The 23,581-nt window shown below is 52.5% G+C and overlaps 1 protein-coding gene across 8 annotated transcripts in view; it reads left to right on the top strand.

Moving 5' to 3' along the window:
- FLNB (filamin B) overlaps positions 1-20,376 on the top strand; it is a 137,167-nt gene extending 116,791 nt beyond the window's left edge. For 4 of the 8 annotated variants that reach the window (XM_059663124.1, XM_059663123.1, XM_059663121.1 and 1 more), the window contains 8 exons: positions 263-400; positions 2,111-2,226; positions 5,627-5,759; positions 8,451-8,627; positions 14,608-14,826; positions 15,378-15,428; positions 17,691-17,894; positions 18,743-20,376. In XM_059663124.1, coding sequence (XP_059519107.1) covers positions 263-400; positions 2,111-2,226; positions 5,627-5,759; positions 8,451-8,627; positions 14,608-14,826; positions 15,378-15,428; positions 17,691-17,894; positions 18,743-18,930 — 1,226 coding nt within the window. In that variant the 3' untranslated portion in view covers positions 18,931-20,376. The remainder of the gene's footprint in view (positions 1-262; positions 401-2,110; positions 2,227-5,626; positions 5,760-8,450; positions 8,628-14,607; positions 14,827-15,377; positions 15,429-17,690; positions 17,895-18,742) is intronic. The other 4 variants (XM_059663127.1, XM_059663122.1, XM_059663128.1 and 1 more) reach the window with 1 other exon arrangement.
- Positions 20,377-23,581: the final 3,205 nt, after the last annotated feature.

Genomic DNA, 23,581 nt, shown 5'->3' with positions numbered 1-23,581 from the left:
TGGTGGGTGCTGGTGGGGAGGCCTGTGGGGACAAAACTAAACATGCTCCTCTCTCTCTGGCTTGGCGTGGGTGTGTTCAAAAGATGCCCGCGAACTTTGTGTCGTCATGGGTGGGGCCTAGGAGACACGCAGTGCCTTTGCCTGGGTGCTGCTGGGGCCGGGGAGAGAAACGGCCTGTGAATGAGAGTGACCAGCGTTGCAGGGCTGGGCAGGAGGGGCCTCAGCCACACCCCGCCACTAACCAGGTGTTTCTCTGTCTCAGCCGAGTTCAGCATCTGGACCCGGGAGGCAGGCGCGGGGGGCCTCTCCATCGCTGTTGAAGGCCCCAGCAAGGCTGAGATCACATTTGATGACCATAAAAACGGGTCGTGCGGTGTGTCTTATATTGCCCAAGAGCCTGGTATGTATTTAGGAGCCAACTCAGGACTTTTCTTTGATTGGGGGTGGTTCGGGGGTGAGGAGCAGAAACCCGTGGAGCGAGCTCAAGTAAAAGGAGTTGATCTCTGCGGGCACGTGGAGCGCTGCCTAGAAATCCAGGGGCAGAAATGCAGCCAGGCCTCCAAGGGGCAGGAATTCTAGTTCTCATTGTCTGTCTTTCTCCCTCAGCCTGTCTGCTTCGGGCTTCATTCAGCTGCTCATTCTTCCCATTGACCAACCTCTGTGCCCAACCTCGGCCACTGGCCTGTGGGACTGCCCAGAAGAGGGGTTTTACCTGGTATCTGCCCTCCCTGGAGCAGGGTCCTCTACGTTTTGTACCATGAACTCCTCTGGCATCTAAAGCCTATGGGGACATTGTTTTGAAACACATAATACAAAGTACATCTATATATATAAAAGGCTAAGCAACTGCCCAACTGTCCGACCGGTAGCTATGACGTGCACCGACCACCAGGGGGCAGATGCTCAATGCAGGAGCTGCCGAGCTGCGGTGACTTGGCAGCAGCGGTTCTCGGGTAATGCACCTGGAACCAGATAGGAGGGTGCCCGATTCCAGAGTGTGTCACCCAAGAACCACCCTCTCGCAATCCAGGACCCCTTGGGGGATGTCAGAGAGCCGGTTTCGGCCCGATCCCTACAGGCCAGGCCAAGGGACCCCACCTGCCCGAAGGACCCCTCTCACTCTGCAGATGCCCGTTGAGCCGCGGCAGCACCTCAGGTGCGGCTGGCCCAGGAGGGACCACAGGAGGTTGGCTCCAGAGCATGTCTGGCCCTTCTCTCCCAGTCCCACCCCACCGGCCACCTTCTAATTAATTTCCTTTCAATGTGCACAAATCCATGCACCAGGGCACTAGTTGGATTATAATAATCAATTATATCAAAATGCAGTTATCAGAATCTTACAGGAACAAATATGTAATATATCAAGGTATGCATGTCTTCATTGATACATTAAATCTAAAATTGGGTGACTACCCTAATTTCAAAAAAAAATTGGGTGACTATCTTAATTTCAAAATAGTGATGAGTATAAATGAGATGTCAAGGTATATGTAAAACTGTAAAATGATATGAAAGTATCTGTGAACCTTGTTGGTGACAAAGTCACAAGTACTTTTTTTTTTTTTTTTTAACATATTTTTATTGACTTCAGGGAGGTAGAAACATCAATGATGGGAGGGAATCATTGATCAGCTGCCTCCTGCATGCCTCCCACTGGGAATAGAGCCCACAACCCAGGCATGTGCCCTGCCCAGGAATCAAATCGTGACCTCCTGGTTCATAGGTTGATGCTCAACCACTGAGCCACACTGCTGGGCTGTCACAAGTACTTTTAATGTGCTGTGGTTTCTTGTCAATATTTCTAAAGAAAGGAAATGCTAAATATCAGCTAGAGGTTTAGTGAAAGCAAAGATGTAAATTCTTCCCCATTCAGGTCTTACGGATCTCCTGCGTTCTCTACAGAGGCCCTTTGGGGAACCCTGAGGACTCAAGTTCAGAATCTCTACCCTTGCCCTCCATGTTGGCCCTGCCTGAGCCAGGCAACTGGCCCTAAACCGATCGGCGAGGCCATGGAGGAGGGCAGGGTCTCTCTGAAGGCATTTTCACAGGAGGCCTCACTGTAACCGCCTTCCTGAATCTCTGAAATGATGGGACTTTCTTGTCCCCACAGGTAACTACGAGGTGTCTATCAAGTTTAACGATGAGCACATCCCCGAAAGTCCCTACCTGGTGCCGGTCATCGCGCCCTCGGACGACGCCCGCCGCCTCACTGTTATGAGCCTTCAGGTGAGACGCAAGGAAGCATCCATGTCCTTGGCCACAGGCCAGCCAGTGAGACCCTGGACTCCCGAGGCCGCTTCAATCCCCGTCGGTGCTGAGGGTCCCAGCCCATTTTGACCACAGATGTTTCCGTTCTCTTGGCAGAGTCAGCTCCCCACTCGGTTAGGACAGGAGGCAGTTGAGGGAACAAAACAGAGCCACGGTCAATAAAACAGCTCAGTGTTTGGGGACAAGTTTGTTTTTTAAATATTTATTCAAGAGAAACAAAGGAGGCCCGTTAATAGTTGGTTAAGGGCTAAGGAGAGCTTTCAAAACAAAGCTAACAGTCCAGTGATGTGTAGCCTGCAGTTACTGGCTTCTTTTTCCTCAAGGAAGTCCATTGTGTTTTATTTTATTATGATGACTTATTTATAATAAGTGTGCTGGGCACCTTGCTAAGAACTTGGTCAGTGTTACCTTATGAAACCCTTTCAACAGCCTGGTGAGTGGGCTTCACTTGACCCCATTTTAAAGATGGAAAAACTGAGGTACAGAGAGCTTATGGCTACCAGAAACCAGATAGCATGAGGCAGAGTGAGGTCTTGTGGTTCCAGAACATGAGGTCTTAACTGTGGCCTCCTTAATCCCCACCTTGGCATTGTGGCAGGTGGCTGCATAGTCCAACCTATTGCAATGCCAGGAAATGCAACTTTTCTCCTGTCTTAAACAGGTCACTGAATTCAAGGTTGCATAGGGAGGGGCCTTCAGCCAAACTAAGAACCATTGGGAGATGCTTTGCATCTTTGCTCAGGACACTGAAAAATAATGAGGTGTCTGAACCAGGAGTAGCAGCAGTTCAGTTGTGCAGTAGCACCAGAATCTCAAAGTATGCTTTCTGGTTAAAGGGCCTTCTAAATAGCCTTCCACGGCCCCCAAGTTCTTGAAAATCCTGGATTGATTAAAACCCAGTCTCATATCTCGGACGGGCGATATCACTGGATCTAGTCTCTACACGTGGTTTATTTTTGAGATTTCCACCTCACCCTGAGGGGCACTGGTACTGCTAGTTGTTCCCAACGTGACAGAGCCCCAGCCAGGATCACCATCCACAGATTGAAGAGGCCTCATCTGGAGAGAACCGGGGTGCCCACTGGTTGCCGTGGTGCAGATGTTTTTCTTGTGTTTCATTTAAAGGCTTCTTAACAGAAGTTCCTTTTGTGCCGACTTAACTAAAGCCGAGGGAGGGAGGTAAACCCAGCGCTTGTGGAGGGCAGACAGCTGCCTTCACGCACCTGGAAGGTTTCTTTCGGATCTTCCGAGGTGTTTATCTCCCTCTTGAGGATTTAGCGGCAAACGGATTCAGGTAACGTCACGGTTCTGTCCAAAGGGGGCTGATCTGCAGGAATCCTCTCCAGCGAGCTTTTCTGTGGAGTCCCCTCATCCCAGTTTGGTCGTAAATATTTAAATAAGTACGCAGCAGGCTGTATATCCGGCAAGCGGGGCGCAGGGGCGGGCGGGCGGGCGGGTCAGCTTCGTCCCTGTTCCTCCCGGGTCACTTGATGCCGAGTGATACGTAAATTATTTATCGGAGATTTACTGGAGGCCCGCACAGCAACATCTGGGGCTGGTTAGGGGAGAGAGGCACGTATTGTTTTGTCTTGCTTTTGAGGCTTTTTAGAAAATTGGAGTCGGCTGGCATTTTGTGGAGGAGGAGGAGGGGGTGGAGGGATGGGGCTGGGCTGGCGATCAAAGACTCTGTAATTTTGAGTTTGGTCTATAACCCCAGTCTGTGACCGCGAGGGCTGTGCAGCCTAATAGAATGTTCTGAAACAGTGGAAATGGCCCCCATCTTCTCTGTGCAATGTGGTAGCCACTCGCTAGTAGAAGCGAGGAACTGCGTTTTAATTCTTTAATTTTTATTAATTTAAATCTAAATATACAGTGATAGAGCCTCATGTGGCCAGTGACTACTGAATTAGGCAGCCCAGTTTTTAGAGCCTTGCGTCCGAGACGCGGGTGCTGGACCTACAGCCTCAGCATCGCCTGGGAACTTACTAGCATCCTAGAGCCCCAGGCCCCGCCCCAGGCGGAACCAGAATGCGCGTTTTCACACGGCCCCTGGTGCTTCGATTGCACATGAAGTGTGAACCCTGCTGCTTTAGAGTCATCTGAGCAGTGGCTGCCCAACCAAGTTTACATCAAAACTGCTGACTGGTAAAATGTTGCTGTTCAGGATTGGCTGATCTTAAAATACCTTAAGCACCTAAACTTCTAATCCCTTCCCCCCAGACAGGCTATAGTTTCCGAGACAAAGCATGGAGAGTGAAACTGACCCAGTGGCTAGCACCAGTTATACTTGTCTCTCTCTCTCTCTCTCTCTCTCTCTCTCTCTTTTTTTTTTAAGGGTGCACACAACTTCAAAATGCATATTTTAAACATATTTTTTGTTGTTGATAGTATTATAGATGTCTCCCATTTCCCCCCCCGCCCTTACCCCTATCTTCCCAGCCCCAGCTCTCGTCCCCCCCACCCCCACCCCCTCCACTACCTATTGCCAGTGTCCACGGGCTATGCATATAAGTATGTAAGTTTTTTGTTTATCTCTTCTCATCCCCCCATCCCCACATCGAGGTATGTCAGTCTGTTCCAGGCCTCCATGCTTCAGGTCTTAGTTTGTTGGTCAATTCATTTTGAAAAAATGCATATTGATAGTCAATAACCTGACATTTTTGAGCCTTTATGTATGGGTGAAGCATTATGCTGAGGGCTTTGAATGCATCACTTCATTTCATCCTCACGGCAGCTCTCTGAGATGGATCCGGTTATTACCCACATTTTACACATGAGGCGACTGAGGCTAAAGGAGGTTCAAGGTTAAACGATGTAGTTAGTTATATGTCCCGGAAATGGGAGTGGCCCAGATCCTGCTGATTGGAAGCCCTGTGTGGTGCCCACGGCCTCCCTTTTCCTGTGCAGCCCTTGACAAGTTTGTTAAAAGTTCCTCCATTCCTACCCTCCAGATAAAAAATAGCAGTGACATAAAGCGTTGTTCGTATTCCTGAGTGTATGGTTTTGTCAGCCGCCAGGCTCCTCCTCAAAGGAGGGCCTTCGTTTTTATTTTTTATTTTTTTTGATGACCTGTTTGGGATGCTGAAACAATAGTCCTATTGATCAGGATGTCTCAAGTCTTCAAACCCCGTAACCTCTTCCAGATGGTCTAGGCACCAGACCCACGCAGCTGTGCGTCTCTGCTTTCTGATATTAATGCTAGAAATGTGGAGTGAGCCACCTGCTCCTGTTGGATGTGGCTAACCGTGCTGGGCCTGTTTGCAGGAGCACTGTGCCCAGAGTCCCGGACTGGGTCAGTGTGTGCCACTGAGCAGGCGTGCTGAGAGCCGTAACGTTGTCTGATGTATTAAATTCTCAGGAATCGGGATTAAAGGTTAACCAGCCAGCCTCCTTTGCTATAAGGCTGAATGGGGCAAAAGGAAAGATTGATGCAAAGGTGCACAGCCCCTCCGGAGCCGTGGAAGAATGCCACGTGTCTGAGCTGGAGCCAGGTAAGCCGTAGGCAGGGTGTGCGGTCCCACACCAGCACTCTCCACCCCCCCCCGCCACCCCCACCCCCCCAACATGCATCCTGATGGAGGACCAGCCGGCCTCACCAAGGCCAGCGAGCCCTCAGATTCCCTTTGCTGTTCTTGCCAGACATTGCTTGTAAATTAGGGTGTAAACATTGCCAAGGACAGACAGGGGGACACTTTGAGATTTAATATCCTCCCTTTTATTCTTGTTTTTGTTCCTGTTCCTCCTCCTCTCTCCCTCTTCCTCCTTCCCCCTCCTCTTTTTTTTTTTTTTTTTTTTTTTTAACAAACACTGCTTTAGTTTTTCATATTCCTTTCACATTACAGTCATTGTGATTTTCTCTCATATTTTAACAAAATCTTACAGATTTTATTATATTGTTGAACTTATGAATAAGTTCACTTTGACCTGACTTCACTCTGAGAAAAGGTCAATGATGTTCATCTTGAAATTTAAAAGAGAATCTGGTGGTGCAACATACAGACCTTGTAACATAGGAACCAACTCCTGAAATCTGTATGTTCATGTTGGCCAATGTCACCCCAATAAATTTAATAAAAATATTTTTTAAAAAGAGAATCTGGGTCTCCAGGACACTTCACAGGAGGCCCAGGATGCTTAATCGCATAAGATCTTGCCTGCTTCCTTGACGCATGGAATACCATGTCAGTCACTTTGAGACATTTTGCCAGTGAACATTAAGTGTCAAAGACTTGGCAAGACGTGACTCTTGCTCACAAAGAGGAGCTCAGAGTCGAGTAAGGACCTGGCCACAGCCTGCAGAGCACGTGAGGACCTGTGTGGTCACCAGGACCACAGGATTGAGAACCAATTGGCGAAGTTGGTTAGAGCAGGAAAGGAAAGCGTTGTGCCTTGCCAAGGTCAGGAGGGCTTCTCAGAGGAAGTGAACTGACCGTGGGCCCTGATGCATGAGGAAGAGCCCTTAGTCACTGCCCTGATTGGGTATTTGCTGTGGCCCTGCGGCGTGTACAGTGAGGGCAGAGATCAAGGACCAGGGTCAGCATTACACATCTTTCTCCCTCGGGGCAGAACAGGAAAGGGCACTGAGGAGCCTTAGAAGACACAGTGTGTCTGTGTGGGGGTGGAGCCCTGATCAGATCTTGGTGTAAGTCTGACCACATCATAGAGAAAGTGTTGAAATATCTGAAAGGCAGAGTGGTCCGTCTGAGAAAATAACATTAATCAGCAGCGTTGGAATGGAGAGGGGGAACCTAGGCCAGAGAACTGTAACACTCGTTGACCAGTTTGGCCATAGGGAATGCATGTGAATTCAGAAAGGTTACATGTAGCTTGGTGATTGGGTAGAAAGACGATGCAGCCATGGGTAGGTGAGGCCTTCATGAGAGTTTTGAAGTGTCCCCAAGATATCCAAATAAGAAAGTTTAGTAGATCTGTAGAGCCACTGGGATTTAGCCAACAAGTGAAGTTTGGTATCTGAGACCGTCAGCATGCCACAGTTAGGATGCTGTTGGTTGCAAATTACAGAACACCCAACTGAAGCCAACTCCCACAATAAAGGGGTCTGCTCATTCACATCCCTGGAAAATGCAGGGTCCCAGGCGCAGCAGTTTAATTCAGCCGTGCAGCTGTGTCCTCCAAACCCCCGAATGTCCCTGCTCGCTCTCCTGCTTTGTGGGGCTCGCTCTGAGACCGGCCTTCCTCTTGGTGACAAGATGGCTGCAGACCCCGGATTTCCCACCGTCACACCACACCAATCTTCTCTCCTCAAGAGTCTTTCCCAGAATCTAAGCTACTCCTCTTCCAGAGGTCTCCTGCCAACTTCCCTCCTGTCTCACCGAACACTGAACACACGTGCCATGTGCTAATGGATGGCGGGGAGAAAGAGGGGGGACCCCCCCCAGTCAAAGCTCATACCTGATGTGGGGGTGGGGTCGCCTTCCCTTGAAGCGTATTGGCTTTAAGGGAGGAGTGCTGGGTACCCAGTCAGAGGCTGTTGGGGAAGTGCCGTGTTGAAGGGTGTGAATGGGCAGTTGCATGCAGATGTTCATCAGAGGAGAGGAGAAGAGGGTTTGGGTGGAGCTTTGGGGGACAAAAATTCTGACAGGGTGAAGGGTGAGAAGAGGGAGAAAACAGACCTACCTGCATCGCAGGCGAGCACTTCAAGGAGGAAGGGGTGGTCAGGTGATGCACGATAGGTCGATGGATGTTGCAGGTGTCCCTTCCAGGGAACAGTTACCGTGCCTCATGCTGTGACCTAAGCTCACAGTGAAAAACCTGGCTGTTATTGGGCGGGGGAGGGTGTAGAGGTGTGGGGGAGGCAGTTGCCAGCTTGGAGCTTAACTGAGGAGTATTGGCCCCAGTTGGAACCACTCTTTCCCCTTAAAGTGGCCAAGTAGAGAAACTTTGCAAGAAGTGAACTTTCATAACGGCCCTGTTCTCCTGAGCAGAGGCCACAGAGGAGGAAACAGAACCTGAGATTTGGATGCATTTCCCAGAGGGCTGGCTGAGGACACACAAGCAGGCCCGTCTGGCTTTGAAATCCAACCTGTGGGGCGCCAGGCTTTCAGGAGAACCGTTGTCTCATGAAAGATTTAAAATTGGCCGCGTGGGGTTGCTTCCTGTCCTGGGTCCTCGCTGCCTCGGTGGGGCCCGCTCTTACCCTGTGCTTTTGCTCACTCTCCCAGATAAGTACGCGGTTCGCTTCATCCCCCACGAGAACGGCGTCCACACGATCGACGTCAAGTTCAATGGGAGCCACGTGGTTGGAAGTCCCTTCAAAGTGCGCGTCGGGGAGCCTGGACAAGCGGGGAACCCGGCGCTGGTGTCCGCCTACGGCGCGGGGCTTGAGGGGGGCACCACAGGTAACACACTGCCTCCCCCTCTCCTCTTCAGCTGAGCCGGCTCCAGGGACAGAGCCAGGTGGCAGTCTCCAGCCTGTGCGCCTGTCCCCAGGGACACTGGGATGAGGTGCACTTGGGAGGCTCTCGGGCTCACTACCGCGTGCTGTGCCTCAGCTGGCTTCCCCTGCCAAGTTCCCGGGCCGTGGGGCGGGAATGCTGACACGGAGGAACACGGCCCAGCACCGTTCATTCCGAGGGTTTCCTTGCCTGAGCAGAATTCACGATGCATGTAACTGGCCTCCTGGGCGGTCCGTACCCATTAGTGCCTCTAGTGGTCCCCAGGCCCCAGAAACGCACTGAATGGGCAGTAATGCCTGTCACGGTCTGTCTCCTCTTTTGATTCTCTGGTCCTAATGGAGGAGGAGAAAAGTCTGAAGCAGTTGAGGAATTCCGAAGCTTTAGAACTTGTTACGGTTTATTTTTAACCTTTGCTGCAGATGAGACACTTTGGATTGTGAAAAACTTAGGCAGCGACGAGGTGTATAAAGTGAAACGTATTCCATCTCTTTGCGTCTCCTTCCTCCCTCCATCTGGTCCAGGAGGAAACAGGGCTCACAGCTCAGGGGAGGCCCTCGGGGTTGTCTGTCAGTCTTCATTCTTGGTCGCGTGGTTGCTTAGCTGGCTGGTTCACCAGAAAGGTAGACACATACTGTGGTTTTGCTTTTATTTTACAGAAGTAACCTTAATGCGCATATTGTTGTACCGCTTGCTTTTTGCTCTTGACATCTTAAAGAACTCTCCAGGTCAAAACATACCCCACCCCCCCTTGTCATGGCTGCAGTTGGTGTTCAGACGGTGACCCTAGAGGTGGGCGTTGGGTGGTGTCCAGTGCGTGTCCAGCCATGCTCCTCTCCAGGGAAAGGCCAGGCGTGGGCTCTCGGGGACACGGTTTGCATGTGGGTGTTGATTTGGGCCCCGGGGAAGGCCGCCGGTCCCAGTTTCCGGAGTCCCTCGTGTGTGGGCACTGCTCTCAGTGTCCCCCGATGGGGTGAGTGGACAGAGCAGACCCGCCTCCCCGTGGCGAGGGGATGAGTGGCCCCGGTTACCTGGGGGTGAGAGTCCTAAACGGCCCAGGTGCCCTGCTCACAGGCAGGAGAGAGTTGACCCGCTGATGTCCCACCTGGGACTCTGGCCAAACAGTGGCCTCAGCAGAACCACTCGTGGGGGTGGCACAAGTGCCTCTGGACTCCCCGGGCCCATCGGGCTCCACACTGAATGCTGGTCCAGCAGCATGTCCTTTGTTTAAGGCATAGTATGGTTTCAGCCTAAGCGCTGTCCATTGTACAGATGAGGAACGTGCGACTCAGAAGGTTGAGTCACTCCCCAAAGCTTACTTAGCTGCAGAGGGCAGAACCAGGACTCCCCCCAGGCCCCCCCAGGCCCATGCCTCAGAGCCTGTGCCCTTCACTCCTGAGTTTTGCTGCCCCCCCAAACGTCTGGCTCACCCAGGGGCAGAGACTGCACCTGTGGCCCACTCCGCGGTGGTGGTGGGGTCACAAGCCAGGACCCCTGTCCTCCGAGCTGCCGTGGAATGTTTCTCAGGCAGCAGTGCACGCCTTTGGCCCCTGGCAGGCCACCCGCCGTCGGAGCCCAGGTGGGGTCCTCCTGGTACTTGGAGCCACCGCAGGCCTTGGCCCGGGCCCCACAGCAGCCACTGAGGTCTCCTGCGGCCGCCAGCAGCCACCTCTGCCTCCTGCTGGGTCGCACCTGCTGTGGCGGGGCCTCTGTGCTTCCCCTTGGCTGTTCACGGGCCTTCTCGGGAGCTCTGGTTTCAGGCTGTGTTTTCCAAGCGCTGGATGCCGCTGAGAGGAGCTGGTCTAGGGAGACTCCCAGCCGGGCAGGAGAGGCACAGAGCACGCCTGTTTCAAACCCTGAGTAAATATTGCTCTTGTCAAGGGGAAGGCGTCTTGTTTTCCTAGCCCTCCTGCTCCCAGCCTTTCCCCAAATGCCCGTCCCAGGGTTACACAGCTGCAGTGTGCACGGAATGAAAAGGTGGCTGTGCTCGCCGCCCGAGGGCCTGGCGGCCTCACCTTCGGGACAAAGCAAACGTCCCTGTGTTTTCAGGGGTGGGCTTGCTGGATCTTTGGGCCCGAACCTTAAACGGTCCGTTCCGCAGGTTTGGGAGCAGGGCCTGTGGAGAGTCGGGCAGGGACTGCTGCAGGGAGTGGAGAGGCTGGGAGGCAGACCGAGGCTGCCTGGGTGTGAGCGCAGCGTCCCGAGGAAAAGCTCCAGGAGCCCCAGTGGGCAGGACCAGGGAGCCCCTTCCCTCCTCGCCCGCCTCGAAACACATGACAGCCACGGGAACTCGGCTGTGCGTGCGGGCTGCCCGGGATGTTCGGGGTGCCAGTGGTCAGCTGGAGGCAGTGGTGAGGGGGCTCCTGCGTGGGGATCCTTTCTCCTGTCTTCTCTCGGGCATGTGCGTCCGCCTCACGTTGGACAGAGCTCCTGTTTAAATCTCCACGGTGGAGAACCAAGATGGCGGCATAGGTTAACACCGGAGTTTGCTGCTTTGAACAACTACTTCAAAAGTGAAACTAAAACACGGAACGGACATCACCCAGAACCCCAGGAACGCTGGCTGAGTGGAAGTCCTACAACTAGGAGGAAAGAGAAACGCATACGGACACTCAGAGGAGGCGCAGTGCTGAAGTCAAATTCTGAGGTGCGGAGTGCGCAGAGCGGGCTGGCAGCGGAGGGCGCGGTTGGCGTTTTCAATCGGGAGGGAGTCGCAGACTCTGAGCTCCAGATACAGGCGAGTCTTTAGGGACCCAGACTCAAACGGGAGAGGCGGGACTGTCTGGCTTCCGTCAGAGCGAGTGCAGCTTTCTCTCCGAGCTTTGCAGCAGGGTGCTGGGACTCAGAGAGGCAGAGCCCCTGGGGACAGGACTGAGAGCCGCCATAACTGCTCTCTCCAGCCCACCCTGTTGATCCTGTGCGACCCGCCCCGCCCAAGCCCTGCACAGAGGCATTTGCCGGATAGCCTCAGGCAAAGGCTAGATTAGCACCTCCCTAGAGGACAGAAGTTCTCTCACCGCTGACACAGCTGATTCTCATAGCCACTTGTCCTGGAGGTCAAACCCTCCCTGGAATTAGCTACAACAATCAAGATTTATCTATAAGACTGCGAACAAAGACCACTAGGGGGCGCACCAAGGAAGCATAACAAAATGCGGAGACAAAGAAACAGGACAAAATTGTCAATGGAAGAAATAGAGTTCAGAACCACACTTTTAAGGTCTCTCAAGAACTGTTTAGAAGCTGCCGATAAACTTAATGAGATCTACACGAAAACTAATAAGACCCTCGATCTTATATTGGGGAACCAACTAGAAATTAAGCACACACGGACTGAAATAACGAATATTATACAGACGCCCGACAGCAGACCAGAGGAGCGCAAGAATCAAGTCAATGATTTGAAATGCGAGGAAGCAAAAAACACCCAACCGGAAAAGCAAAATGAAAAAAGAATCCAAAAATGCGAGGATAGTGTAAGGAGCCTCTGGGACAGCTTCAAGCGTACCAACATCAGAATTATAGGGGTGCCAGAAGATGAGAGAGAGCAAGATATTGAAAACCTATTTGAAGAAATAATGACAGAAAACTTCCCCCACCTGGTGAAAGAAATGGACTTACAGGTCCAAGAAGCGTGGAGAACCCCAAACAAAAGGAATCCAAAGAGGACCACACCAAGACACATCATAATTAAAATGCCAAGAGCAAAAGATAAAGAGAGAATCTTAAAAACAGCAAGAGAAAGAAACTCAGTTACCTACAAGGGAATACCCATACGACTGTCAGCTGATTTCTCAACAGAAACTTTGCAGGCCAGAAGGGAGTGGCAAGAAATATTCAAAGTGATGAATACCAAGAACCTACAACCAAGATTACTTTATCCAGCAAAGCTATCATTCAGAATTGAAGGTCAGATAAAGAGCTTCACAGATAAGGAAAAGCTAAAGGAGTTCATCACCACCAAACCAGGATTATATGAAATGCTGAAAGGTATCCTTTAAGAAGAGGAAGAGGAAGAAAAAGGTAAAGATACAAATTATGAACAACAAATATGCATCTATCAACAAGTGAATCTAAGAATCAAGTGAATAAATAATCTGATGAACAGAATGAACTGGTGATTATAATAGAATCAGGGACATAGAAAGGGAATGGACTGACTATTCTTGGGGGGGAAAGGGGTGTGGGAGATGTGGGAAGAGACTGGACAAAAATCGTGTACCTATGGATGAGGACAGTGGGTGGGGAGTGAGGGCGGAGGGTGGGGCGGGAACTGGGAGGAGGGGAGTTATGGGGGGGAAAAAAAGAGGAACAAATGTAATAATCTGAACAATAAAGATTTAATTAAAAAAAATAAAAAAAATAAATCTCCACGGTGCCATGTTCTAGCCTCCACTTCCTTCCCATAAAATGGGAATAACGAGGGAGCCCACCAGGCAGGCTCTCCCAGGTCCCTCTGGGCCTCTGATTCCTTATTTCCCTTTCCCACCGCATCTTCCCTGCCCTCGGGCCGCGCAGCCAGGAGGAACCGAGATTTCTCCGGAATGGCGCAGCTTGTTGAAAAGGGTGGGGCTCCTTCCCGCAGCCAGGCCTTCTCCACGTGGAGTCTCTCCCTGTCGTCTTCATCTGGCAGCTCCTTCCTAGGATGCTGTCCCGTGCTCGTCACCACCCGCCCCCCACAGCCGCTGCAGCAGCGGCTGCCTGAGGGGCTTCAAGGCGGCGCAGTTTAGATGCAGGGTTGAAGTGGGGGGCAGGGTGCTGGGTGGGGGAGTGCTGGGACCAGAGCCTCGAGAGCTTCCAGAAACAGCTGGGTTGTGTTGGGGAATTGCATGATAGCAGCTCCTTTGTTTTATTGATAACCAGAACAATCATTCTTTCTCTGGCCTGGGAGCTGTAATTAAACCAAAATAGTTCCCAGCTGGGACACGTCCAGGGCTCTAGAGAAAGCACAGCCCTGCATGGGGCTGCTATGCCAGGGACAGCCCATAGAGGGCACTGTGGCAGGGGCACAGCTGGTGTCTGGCCCCCAAGTGGCCCTCACAGACCACTCATCCCCTCTAGACTGGAAAGAGGCCTGGGGGTGGGGAGGCTGCTGCCATCGCCATCGGTGGCACTCCTGCCCAGCTTGCCTTCTGTTGTACCCGTCTGTGCAGGAGGTTCTCATGGGCCGGGCAAGAGGTAGAGTGTCCTAGGGCTGCACTAGGGCATCCAAGGCAGCCACACTGTCCACCCAGTGGCCAAGAGCTGGGCCTGGGCTCCGAGCTGCGCAGACTGCTCAGATGCCCCTCTCACCGTAGCTCTGGTTGGCAGGAGCTGAGCCTCCGAGTCCTGTTAGCACCTGAACTGCGATGGGGCTCAGTTAGCCTCCGCTGCTGTGCCGGTCCTGTTCCTGTGGCCAGTATTATTCATGGCAAAGGAGGGGTGGCAGATCCTAGTGGCTGCTGCGGTCTCCAGGGTGGTGTCTGGGTCAGGGAGCCCGTAGAGGAAGGAGGAGGCGCTGACTCCTTGGCTTCCCTGAGTCCACACAGAGGAGGCAGGAAAGGTCAGAGGGGCCCACGCCTCCCCGCGCCCCTGGAGGCAGAGCTGGACAGCATGTCAGGCTCACAATGACCCTCAGACCTTTCGCCCATAGCCGCCTCTCGTGCCCAGAGGAGAGGACAGGGTGTCCAGGCAGGGTGTGCTGGTGGGCGAAATGTCAGCCACACTCCTGCCTGGAGTTGCCAACCCCAGGGCCTGAGGTGCTCTGTGCCAGGAGTTCAAAGCTAGTAGTGGTGGGTTCCCATGCCGCCAAGGTGACCCTACTTTGAGGGATCCTGTGTGTGCCCCTGCCACTGCTTCAGTGCCCCCGGGAGAGCTCCCCAAACCCTACCCCCGTCGTCCCTCCAAACCATCCACATGATCTTGACTCCCACCTCCTTTCTCCCAGGTATCCAGTCTGAATTTTACATCAACACCACCAGAGCAGGGCCGGGGACGTTATCCGTCACCATCGAAGGCCCGTCCAAGGTTAAAATGGATTGCCAGGAAACCCCAGAAGGCTATAAAGTCATGTACACCCCCATGGCCCCTGGGAACTACCTGATTGGCGTCAAATACGGTGGGCCCAACCACATCGTGGGCAGTCCCTTCAAGGCCAAGGTGACAGGTAACCAGATACCTTTGAAATGATCCCCCCCCCAAATCCTTTGTCGAAATATCAACAGAGCTGCTTGATCGCAGAAACCGGATGATTTTAAATACGTTGAATCTACTTTGAATCCTGATTGTAAAGAGGTGGTAGGGCCCTGTGTGGCTCAGTTGGTTGGCGTGTTGTCGATTCCCAATCGGGGCACATACCCAGGTTGCAGATTCAATCCCCAGTTGGGCCACATGCCAGAGGCTACTGATTGATTTCTCTCTCTCTCCCCCTTCCTCTCTCTAAAAATCAATCTAAAAAAAATAAGAAATGGTAGGACAGGTAGAGGGGGGTGCATGTTTGAAACGTGCAAAATAAGTAGGTAGAACGGGAGGGCAGAAGTTTAAAAAACGTGTTAGATGGATTCTGCCTCTAACAGAAAAAAGAAATGTTTACATATTTGAAATCTTATGTATTTGTTTAAATCAGGGTTTAAAAAAAAAAATCACCCCGATCATTTCCCTTCACTTTAAAAATAATTAAAAGTCTTTATTAAATTTATAAAAATGTGCTTCCTTCAGAACACTGGAAAAAATACCAAACAGTAAAATCACCTCACAGCCTCCATCAAGGTAACCACCATAAGTGTTGTGGTAAAGTCCTCCCACATGCCTCTCTCTGCTCACTGCTATATGAATAGCATAGGTTCACTGCAGAAAAACTAAAGATTCGGACAGGAGAATCGTCAGCTCCCGTGCAGAGAGAACCATTTTTTATATTTTGTTATGTCCTTGCAGACTTCTCCACTGCTTATCCCTATATGCTCTACAGTGTAGAGCCTACACTGCCCCACTACAGTGTAAGTCTACAGGGTAGAGCCTACCCTGCCACACTACAGTGTAAGTCTACAGGGTAGAGCCTACCCTGCCACACTACAGTGTAAGACTACAGTGTAGGGTCTACCCTGCCACACTACAGTGTAAGTCTACAGGGTAGAGCCTACACTGCCACACTACAGTGTAAGTCTACAGGGTAGAACCTACACTGCCACACTACAGTGTAAGTCTACGGTGTAGAGCCTACACTGCCACACTACAGTGTAAGTCTACAGGGTAGAGCCTACCCTGCCACACTACAGTGTAAGTCTACGGTGTAGAGCCTACACTGCCACACTACAGTGTAAGTCTACGGTGTAGAGCCTACACTGCCACACTACAGTGTAAGTCTACGGTGTACAGCCTACACTGCCACACTACAGTGTAAGTCTACGGTGTAGAGCCTACACTGCCACACTACAGTGTAAGTCTACAGGGTAGAGTCTACACTGCCACACTACAGTGTAAGTCTACGGTGTAGAGCCTACACTGCCACACTACAGTGTAAGTCTACAGGGTAGTCTGCACTGCCACACTACAGTGTAAGTCTACAGTGTAGAGCCTACACTGCCACACTACAGTGTAAGTCTACGGTGTAGAGCCTACACTGCCACACTACAGTGTAAGTCTACGGTGTAGAGCTTACCCTGCCACACTACAGTGTAAGTCTACAGGGTAGAACCTACACTGACACACTACAGTGTAAGTCTATAGTGTAGAGCCTACACTGCCACACTACAGTGTAAGTCTGCAGTGTAGTCTACACTGCCACACTACAGTGTAAGTCTGCAGTGTAGTCTACACTGCCACACTACAGTGTAAGTCTACAGTGTAGAATCTACACTGCCACACTACAGTGTAAGTCTACAGTGTAGAGTCTACACTGCTACACTACAGTGTAAGTCTACAGTGTAGAGCCTACACTGCCACACTACAGTGTAAGTCTACAGGGTAGAGTCTACACTGCCACACTACAGTGTAAGTCTACAGTGTAGAGCCTACCCTGCCACACTACAGTGTAAGTCTACAGTGTAGAGTCTACACTGCCACACTACAGTGTAAGTCTACGGTGTAGAGTCTACACTGCCACACTACAGTGTAAGTCTACGGTGTAGAGCCTACACTGCCACACTACAGTGTAAGTCTACAGTGTAGAGTCTACACTGCCACACTACAGTGTAAGTCTACAGTGTAGAGTCTACACTGCCACACTACAGTGTAAGTCTACAGTGTAGAGTCTACACTGCCACACTACAGTGTAAGTCTACAGTGTAGAGCCTACACTGCCACACTACAGTGTAAGTCTACGGTGTAGAGCCTACACTGCCACACTACAGTGTAAGTCTACAGTGTAGAGCCTACCCTGCCACACTACAGTGTAAGTCTACAGTGTAGAGTCTACACTGCCACACTACAGTGTAAGTCTACAGTGTAGAGTCTACACTGCCACACTACAGTGTAAGTCTACGGTGTAGAGCCTACACTGCCACACTACAGTGTAAGTCTACAGTGTAGAGTCTACACTGCCACACTACAGTGTAAGTCTACAGTGTAGAGTCTACACTGCCACACTACAGTGTAAGTCTACAGTGTAGAGTCTACACTGCCACACTACAGTGTAAGTCTACAGTGTAGAGCCTACACTGCCACACTACAGTGTAAGTCTACGGTGTAGAGCCTACACTGCCACACTACAGTGTAAGTCTACAGTGTAGAGCTATGTATAGGGATAAGCAGTGAGTCTACCCTGCTGATACTCAGGGTGCTTTATGTAAACGGAAACTGTGGCTTCTAAAGGGAGGGGGGAAGGTTTCCAGGCTGGAACCTAGTTAGTTGTGTGGGGCAAGACCCGGGGGTTGGGGAGGGGGGTGGGGAGGTTAGAAGACATTATGGGTGTGAGTTGGGGAAGTGGTGGCTTTTGGATCCAGGTGTTGGGGTGTGGGGGCACTTTCCTCCTCTGGCTGAGGGACCCACTTGATCTGGTCATTCATGCCCTCCTCCCTCCCTTTCATGTCCTAGGCCAGCGTCTGGTCAGCCCCGGCTTGGCCAACGAGACCTCGTCCATCCTGGTGGAGTCGGTAACCAGGTCCTCAACAGAGACCTGCTACAGCGCCATCCCCAAGGCATCCTCAGACGCCAGCAAGGTGACCTCCAAGGGGGCAGGGCTCTCGAAGGCCTTCGTGGGCCAGAAGAGCTCCTTCCTGGTGGACTGCAGCAAAGCCGGTAGGCAGCCTGGCCCTGCTCCGGGAGGGGGGGGGCGGGGGGCGGGGGCCAGCAGCTGGGCACCACCTCTGCTTTCGTCTTCCCTGCTCCAGTCTGCAGTGCCCACCCTCCCATGTAACCCAGCCATTTGCAAGTAACTGTGCTTATTACCTTATTCTTTTGTACTTAGTATTTTTAAAGGATTTTCCTCTTGAGTTTTTTCTGCCCCTAATTCCTTCAAACTTAATAGCAATTTGGACTTGGGTATTTGTTTGGGTGTCAGTGGTGAGTTGGCTGGGTTCTGGCATCGAGCACATCTGGCTGGAAACCTGGCTGGTTCCACCACTCACTCATCCCTTCCTCCTTCCTCCCTCCCTTCCTCTCTTCCTTCCTTAAATGCCATGTGACCATGGGAAACTTACTAAATCTCTTTCTAAAAGTCAGTTTTCTCTTCTCTAAAATAGGAATAATAGTACCTTCCATAAAGTTCTTATGAGAATAACAGATCGGAACAATCTACACCTACAGGGACAACCCTTATTATGTGCCAAGGGCTTCACAGCATACTCCTCCCCATGAGGCTGGTGCTAGTGTCGCCCCTGTTTCCGGATGGACGGGGAAGCTCAGACAGGGAGAGGTGAAGTTCTATGTCCAAGGTCACCCGGCTAGGAAGCGCAGGGCAGGGATTTGAACCCACAGTGTTGGGCTCTGTGAGGCCTGCTCAGAACCCCACACTCCCACCTCTCAGTCCCCAGCTTCATCTTAGAAGCTCAGCAGGCGGTAACTGGTATCATTCCGCTGGCTCCCTTCTGGTCCTCTGCCTTCTGGGGTTCATCCTCACGTAATAACCACCTCCCTCTGCCTCTCAGGTTCCAACATGCTGCTGATCGGGGTGCACGGGCCCACCACCCCCTGCGAAGAGGTCTCCATGAAGCACGTGGGCAGCCAACAGTACAACGTCACCTACGTCGTGAAGGAGAAGGGGGAGTATGTCCTGGCCGTGAAGTGGGGAGAGGAACACATCCCCGGCAGCCCCTTCCACATCACGGTGCCTTAAACGCCTGCTCGTCAAATCCCGGGAGGTGCTTCAGGTGGTTGCTTTTGTTGCTTGTTTATAACTCGATTTTTTTTTTTTTTTACAAAGTCCTCCGGCCTGTTTGTGGGTCTGAAACCCCGTCCCGAAAACATTGCCATTCTAAAGTGCCTTCAGAACGAAATCCTAGACTTGACTCATTGGGGACGCGTTGGGGACACTGGGGAAATGCAAGCTCGAGCGGTGGGCTGAGCAAATCTGACCTCTTGTGGCGCAGATCGTCCCCTGCAGACAGACCAAGAACACGGGCAAGGCTGGTGTTAGACACACAACCGGGTACCAGCTTATGAAACCAGACAGGGACGAGGGGCAGGGGAAAGAGGGGCCCTAGCTTAGGTTGTTGTTTAGAAAAGTAGACGGCTTGAAACCAGCTTCCTCTCGTCCAGTGCTCACCCCATGTAAGAAAAGGCTACTAGGTGGGCACGTTGCTTTGACCACTCGTTCCCACCCCACGCTGCTCTGTGGCCTTTTTACCACGCGGTGGCCGACTGGCCTGGAGGGGTTCCCGCCGCCTCTCCCTCATCTGCTGATCATTTCCCTGCAAAGTCCGGACGTGTGACCATCTTGGCAGCCATGTTTTGTTCTTGCTTTTAAAGTCTGATGAGTCTTGGTCTGACGAACGTCTGCAGTGACAAGCAGCCCCCCACTTGCCAAAGACCCCTTTTTGTAACCAACACTAGCCCTTGTGCTTAACACACACTCCAGCCACTTGCCAGTCTGATGAGCTTTACCAACGCGTTCCCGGTGGCCGTGAGGGGTCCGCGTGTCAGCGGAAGTCATCACGCGACACAACCCAGCCCAGTCTGTCTCGGGGGCCACTTTTTCTGGAAAATAGTTATAGATAGGAAAGAAGGAAACTCCTGCCAGCCTTTGGTCTGAGTCAGGGACCCGTCGAGCGGGGTGGACAGCAGCTCATCGCTGGTCCTTCACTGTTTGGCAGAAATAGCAAAAGGTGTGTATTTGGCCCTGGCCCCGTGTCATCCAGATGGTATTTGGAAAGCAACATGCAGGTGCAAGATTCCACAAACGGGGTGTAAGGCCTTGTGCACCCCTTCCTGCACCCCCGCTTTGGACTAAAGCTAAAGCGTCAGGGACTGGCTGGCGGCAGGGCCCGCTGTGGAGTGTGGTTGGGCAGGCAGACCCTCCTGGTTGCTGCTCAGTCCTCAGGAAGTGGCACTGTGGCTGAAGTGCCTCCGTGGGTGGGGCGGGGCCCGGGTGGGGGACCTGCACCGAGGGATCGCAGCTGGGGGCCAGTGTTGGCAAACGCCCAACGTTCGAAACTGGAGCGGCCTGAAGCCTCATGTGAAAGGACCACAGGCCTCGTAAACTGGGACAAGGAAGCGAAACTGGAATCAAATGCCGACTGTAAATTGTATCTTATAACTTATTAAATAAAATGTTTGCTCCTTAGAGCTCAGTCTGGTAAATGGTTGGAGCCTGACCTGCCCCTCCAATCCCTGGCCAATAGCACACAGATGAGCTGCTTGTTTTGACCAGGAGCCTGGCCTCCTTTGCAGGGGGAGGCCTAGCTTCTCCCTGAGCCTCGGAGGGAATTTACCCAGACAGGGCCCGCCCGAGGGTGTGGGATGCTGGAAGGGGGTGTGCGGGCCCTGACCCCGCCACACAGCCTCCTGTGGAGGTTTGCTGGGACTTGCCCTGAGTAAGAATCCCACATAGGAAACCCACCTAGGTGAAGGCTGTGGATTTAAAAAGAGCAAAAAAAAAAAGCCTCTCCTACCTACGCGAGCAGCCCCATTGTCGGGAATTTATTCAAACAGAAAACAGTGCCACCTGTCATCCCACTGCCCGTGGACAGCGGGGCTCGGATCTGGTGCTACAGCCGTCCCTCTCGTCCCTCTCCCTCTGCTGCTCCTTCCTGCTGCGGGTGTCGCGACCTCCATGCCTCCTCCTCCCCTTACGGCAGTTTTGTGACACCATTTTACAGCGACAGCACTAGCTCGGGCTGCAGTGACATGTCTGCACTCTCCAGGTTCCCTTGAGGCAGACCCTGGGTCCCTACCAGTTTGTCCTCCAGAGCGGGGCTGCCTCCCTGGTGACACCTGCAGGAGCAGTGGCCGTGGTGATGGGAAGTCCCAGCTGCCCCCCACCCCATCCCTCACCTCCATTGGAGTTGAGGGGTGGAAGGAAAGGTGTGGAGAAAAGACTCTGGATCCTTCCCTGTGTCTCTTCCTGACACCCCTTTGTTGATGAGGGTGGCGATTAGTTGACGTCTGACAGGTGGGAGGGGAGGAGGGTCTGTCCTGCCCCTTCTGGAGGGAGCAGCCTAGCCTGTGGGCCCGGACTCCCGACAAGGTCTGTGGCCTTCGAGGGGTGCAGGCTTTGCCCAGGGGGTCTGGACAGGCCACAGTAGGCTGGGCTTGTCCCCAGGGGAGCACAAGGCAGAGCCACTGGTCTCTACCTGGTTGGAGCCGGGCGGGTTCAGGAGGCAGCGTTATCAGGTGGCAGGGTGGACTTTTCATCAGGCACCTTAGGCTGGAACAGTGGCTCAGCCACCCACCGTGGGGCTCGGGGAGGCTGCTTCACTCAGAGGGCGCCCCCCCGGGCGGTTGGGGGGTCACATGAAATCCCACGGGGAGCGGTGAGTCTCAGCCACCGCTGTCTGCTGCCGTGACTGCCTCCTACACGGCGGGGCCTGGCGGTCCCCTGCCGGTTACTTCAAAGACATCCCGGTGGAACCTGTGCACTGTGGTCAGCAGCTAGAGCCCCGGGCAGCTCTTATCTGCACCTGGACTGGCTGCTATGGGAACCGGCTGTTGTTCGTACAAACACCGTGAAAACTGCAACTTAACCCTGGACAGGCCGGTGCCAGACCCTTCCTCACTCACTGGTCCACTGGGCCCTGTCCTGCCAGGACCATCACTCGTTAGTGGCGAAGGAGGTTAGGCAGACGCCAGGTGGACCCTGCCCTGTCGACACCAGATGCCTGCCTCCTCATCATCCAGTTTCCTCTGAAACCCAGGGCCGCACTCATCAGCAAGGCTGCCAAGAAGAGGAAACATTTAATTAACATGTCTCTTTTCGATGCGCTTGTAAACACTCTGGCCCAGGACCACATGTCTAGTCTTAAGACTTCAAAGGGGCCTTGAAAGCCACATTTTGATGAGTTTGGTGTAAAATGAATCCGGCGCATAGGGATTTAATTTCCCTTGAAAACTGCACAGCCTGAAAAATTAGCAAAATGAGTTAATTTTGCTAATGGCAAAAATGAGTGCTCAATTCTTGTCCACCCCCCAAGTGTGTATTTTGAAATGGGGGAACAAGATCGTTAATTTCAGTGCCCCTTGGCCTTCGTGCGACCGGATGGAAGCAGGGGGTTCTGGGAAAGGAGTGGATCAGTCCAGGTCTCCCTTAAGGTGTGGGGGAGGGGCTTTGGAATCAGGGGAGTCCGCTCATGAAAACTCTCCCAGAACACATCTTGTTTAGCTCATTTGTTTTCTCCTCACAATAGCAAATCACAGCTCTCAGAGGGAGTAAAAATGTCATATCGCTCAAGGCAAGCTTGAGTTTGATTTTTCCCCCTGGCTTTGTCCCAAGGATGCTGCCCAAACACTTGGTGGGAGGAATCGTTTTAAACAAAAGGATCCTTTTGCTTCGTGATAAGGCTTTTGTCTGGGCCCCTGAGCACACAGGGAACCAGCGTATGTGCAAGGAATTTAGGGTGGCCCACACCCCACACCCCTCTTTCTCAAGAGTCCCAGCAGGCAGGCCGGGGATGGGGAATTTACAAGCCTGACTCATGTGGCTCGCGTCCAAGGGTGTTTCGCATTCTGGACTTGCTTATCTCCCCGGACAAAGCTGAGATGAAAGAACCCGTGAGCCTTTTATTGCCCACATGACACCCTCTGCCATGACCACCGCCTTCCCAAGGCACCAGACGCTTCTCCCTGTTGGCGTGGACATTCTTAGGGCAAAACTGGCAGGTGATCTCAGAGGAGGAAACCCTGGCAGAGGTGCCAAGCCCCGGAAATGCCAGCTTCGGGCCCAGCTACAAGCAACCAGTGCAAGTAGCAGCAGAAAAACCTGGTGCACGAGCTATGGGGGGAAAAAAGAGGAACAACTGTAATAATCTGAACAATAAAGATAAAAAAAAAAAAAGAAGAAAGAAAGAAAAACCTGGTGCACGAGAAACGCTCAGAAAGCGCTGGGTCGAACGCTGCAGGTTCACGTCTGGATCCCAGTCCCAGCTCTGCCGCCAGCTCTGTGCCTCGGTGCCCTCATCCATCAAGTGGAAAAATAATGGGAAACTTACAGTCTAAGGTTAACCTCTAGAAAGATCCTACCACACAACCACACCCCCACTGGCTGGGCAAACCACTCCCCACCCAGAGCTGCTGGGAGAGGGGCTGCCTGAGTACTGGGGAGACTTGGCTCCCCAAGACAGAGTGGAAGGGGTACCCAACGAGGGGTGTGGCTTGTAGGGCAGCCATTTAGCTGGTGGTTACAAGCACGGGCCCTGCCACGGCCTCCAGCAGATCACTGACCCTCACAGGAGAACAGTGCCTGGTTCTCTCTCCAATAAACTGGGCAGTGGGACCTACTCCGTAGTGTTTGAGGATGAAGACATATGCATGTGAAGAGCAGTGTCCATCCTGTA

This window comes from Myotis daubentonii, chromosome 14 (assembly GCF_963259705.1).
Source record: "Myotis daubentonii chromosome 14, mMyoDau2.1, whole genome shotgun sequence".
Classification (NCBI taxonomy): domain Eukaryota; kingdom Metazoa; phylum Chordata; class Mammalia; order Chiroptera; family Vespertilionidae; genus Myotis; species Myotis daubentonii.
This window is presented reverse-complemented; position numbering and strand designations above follow the sequence as displayed.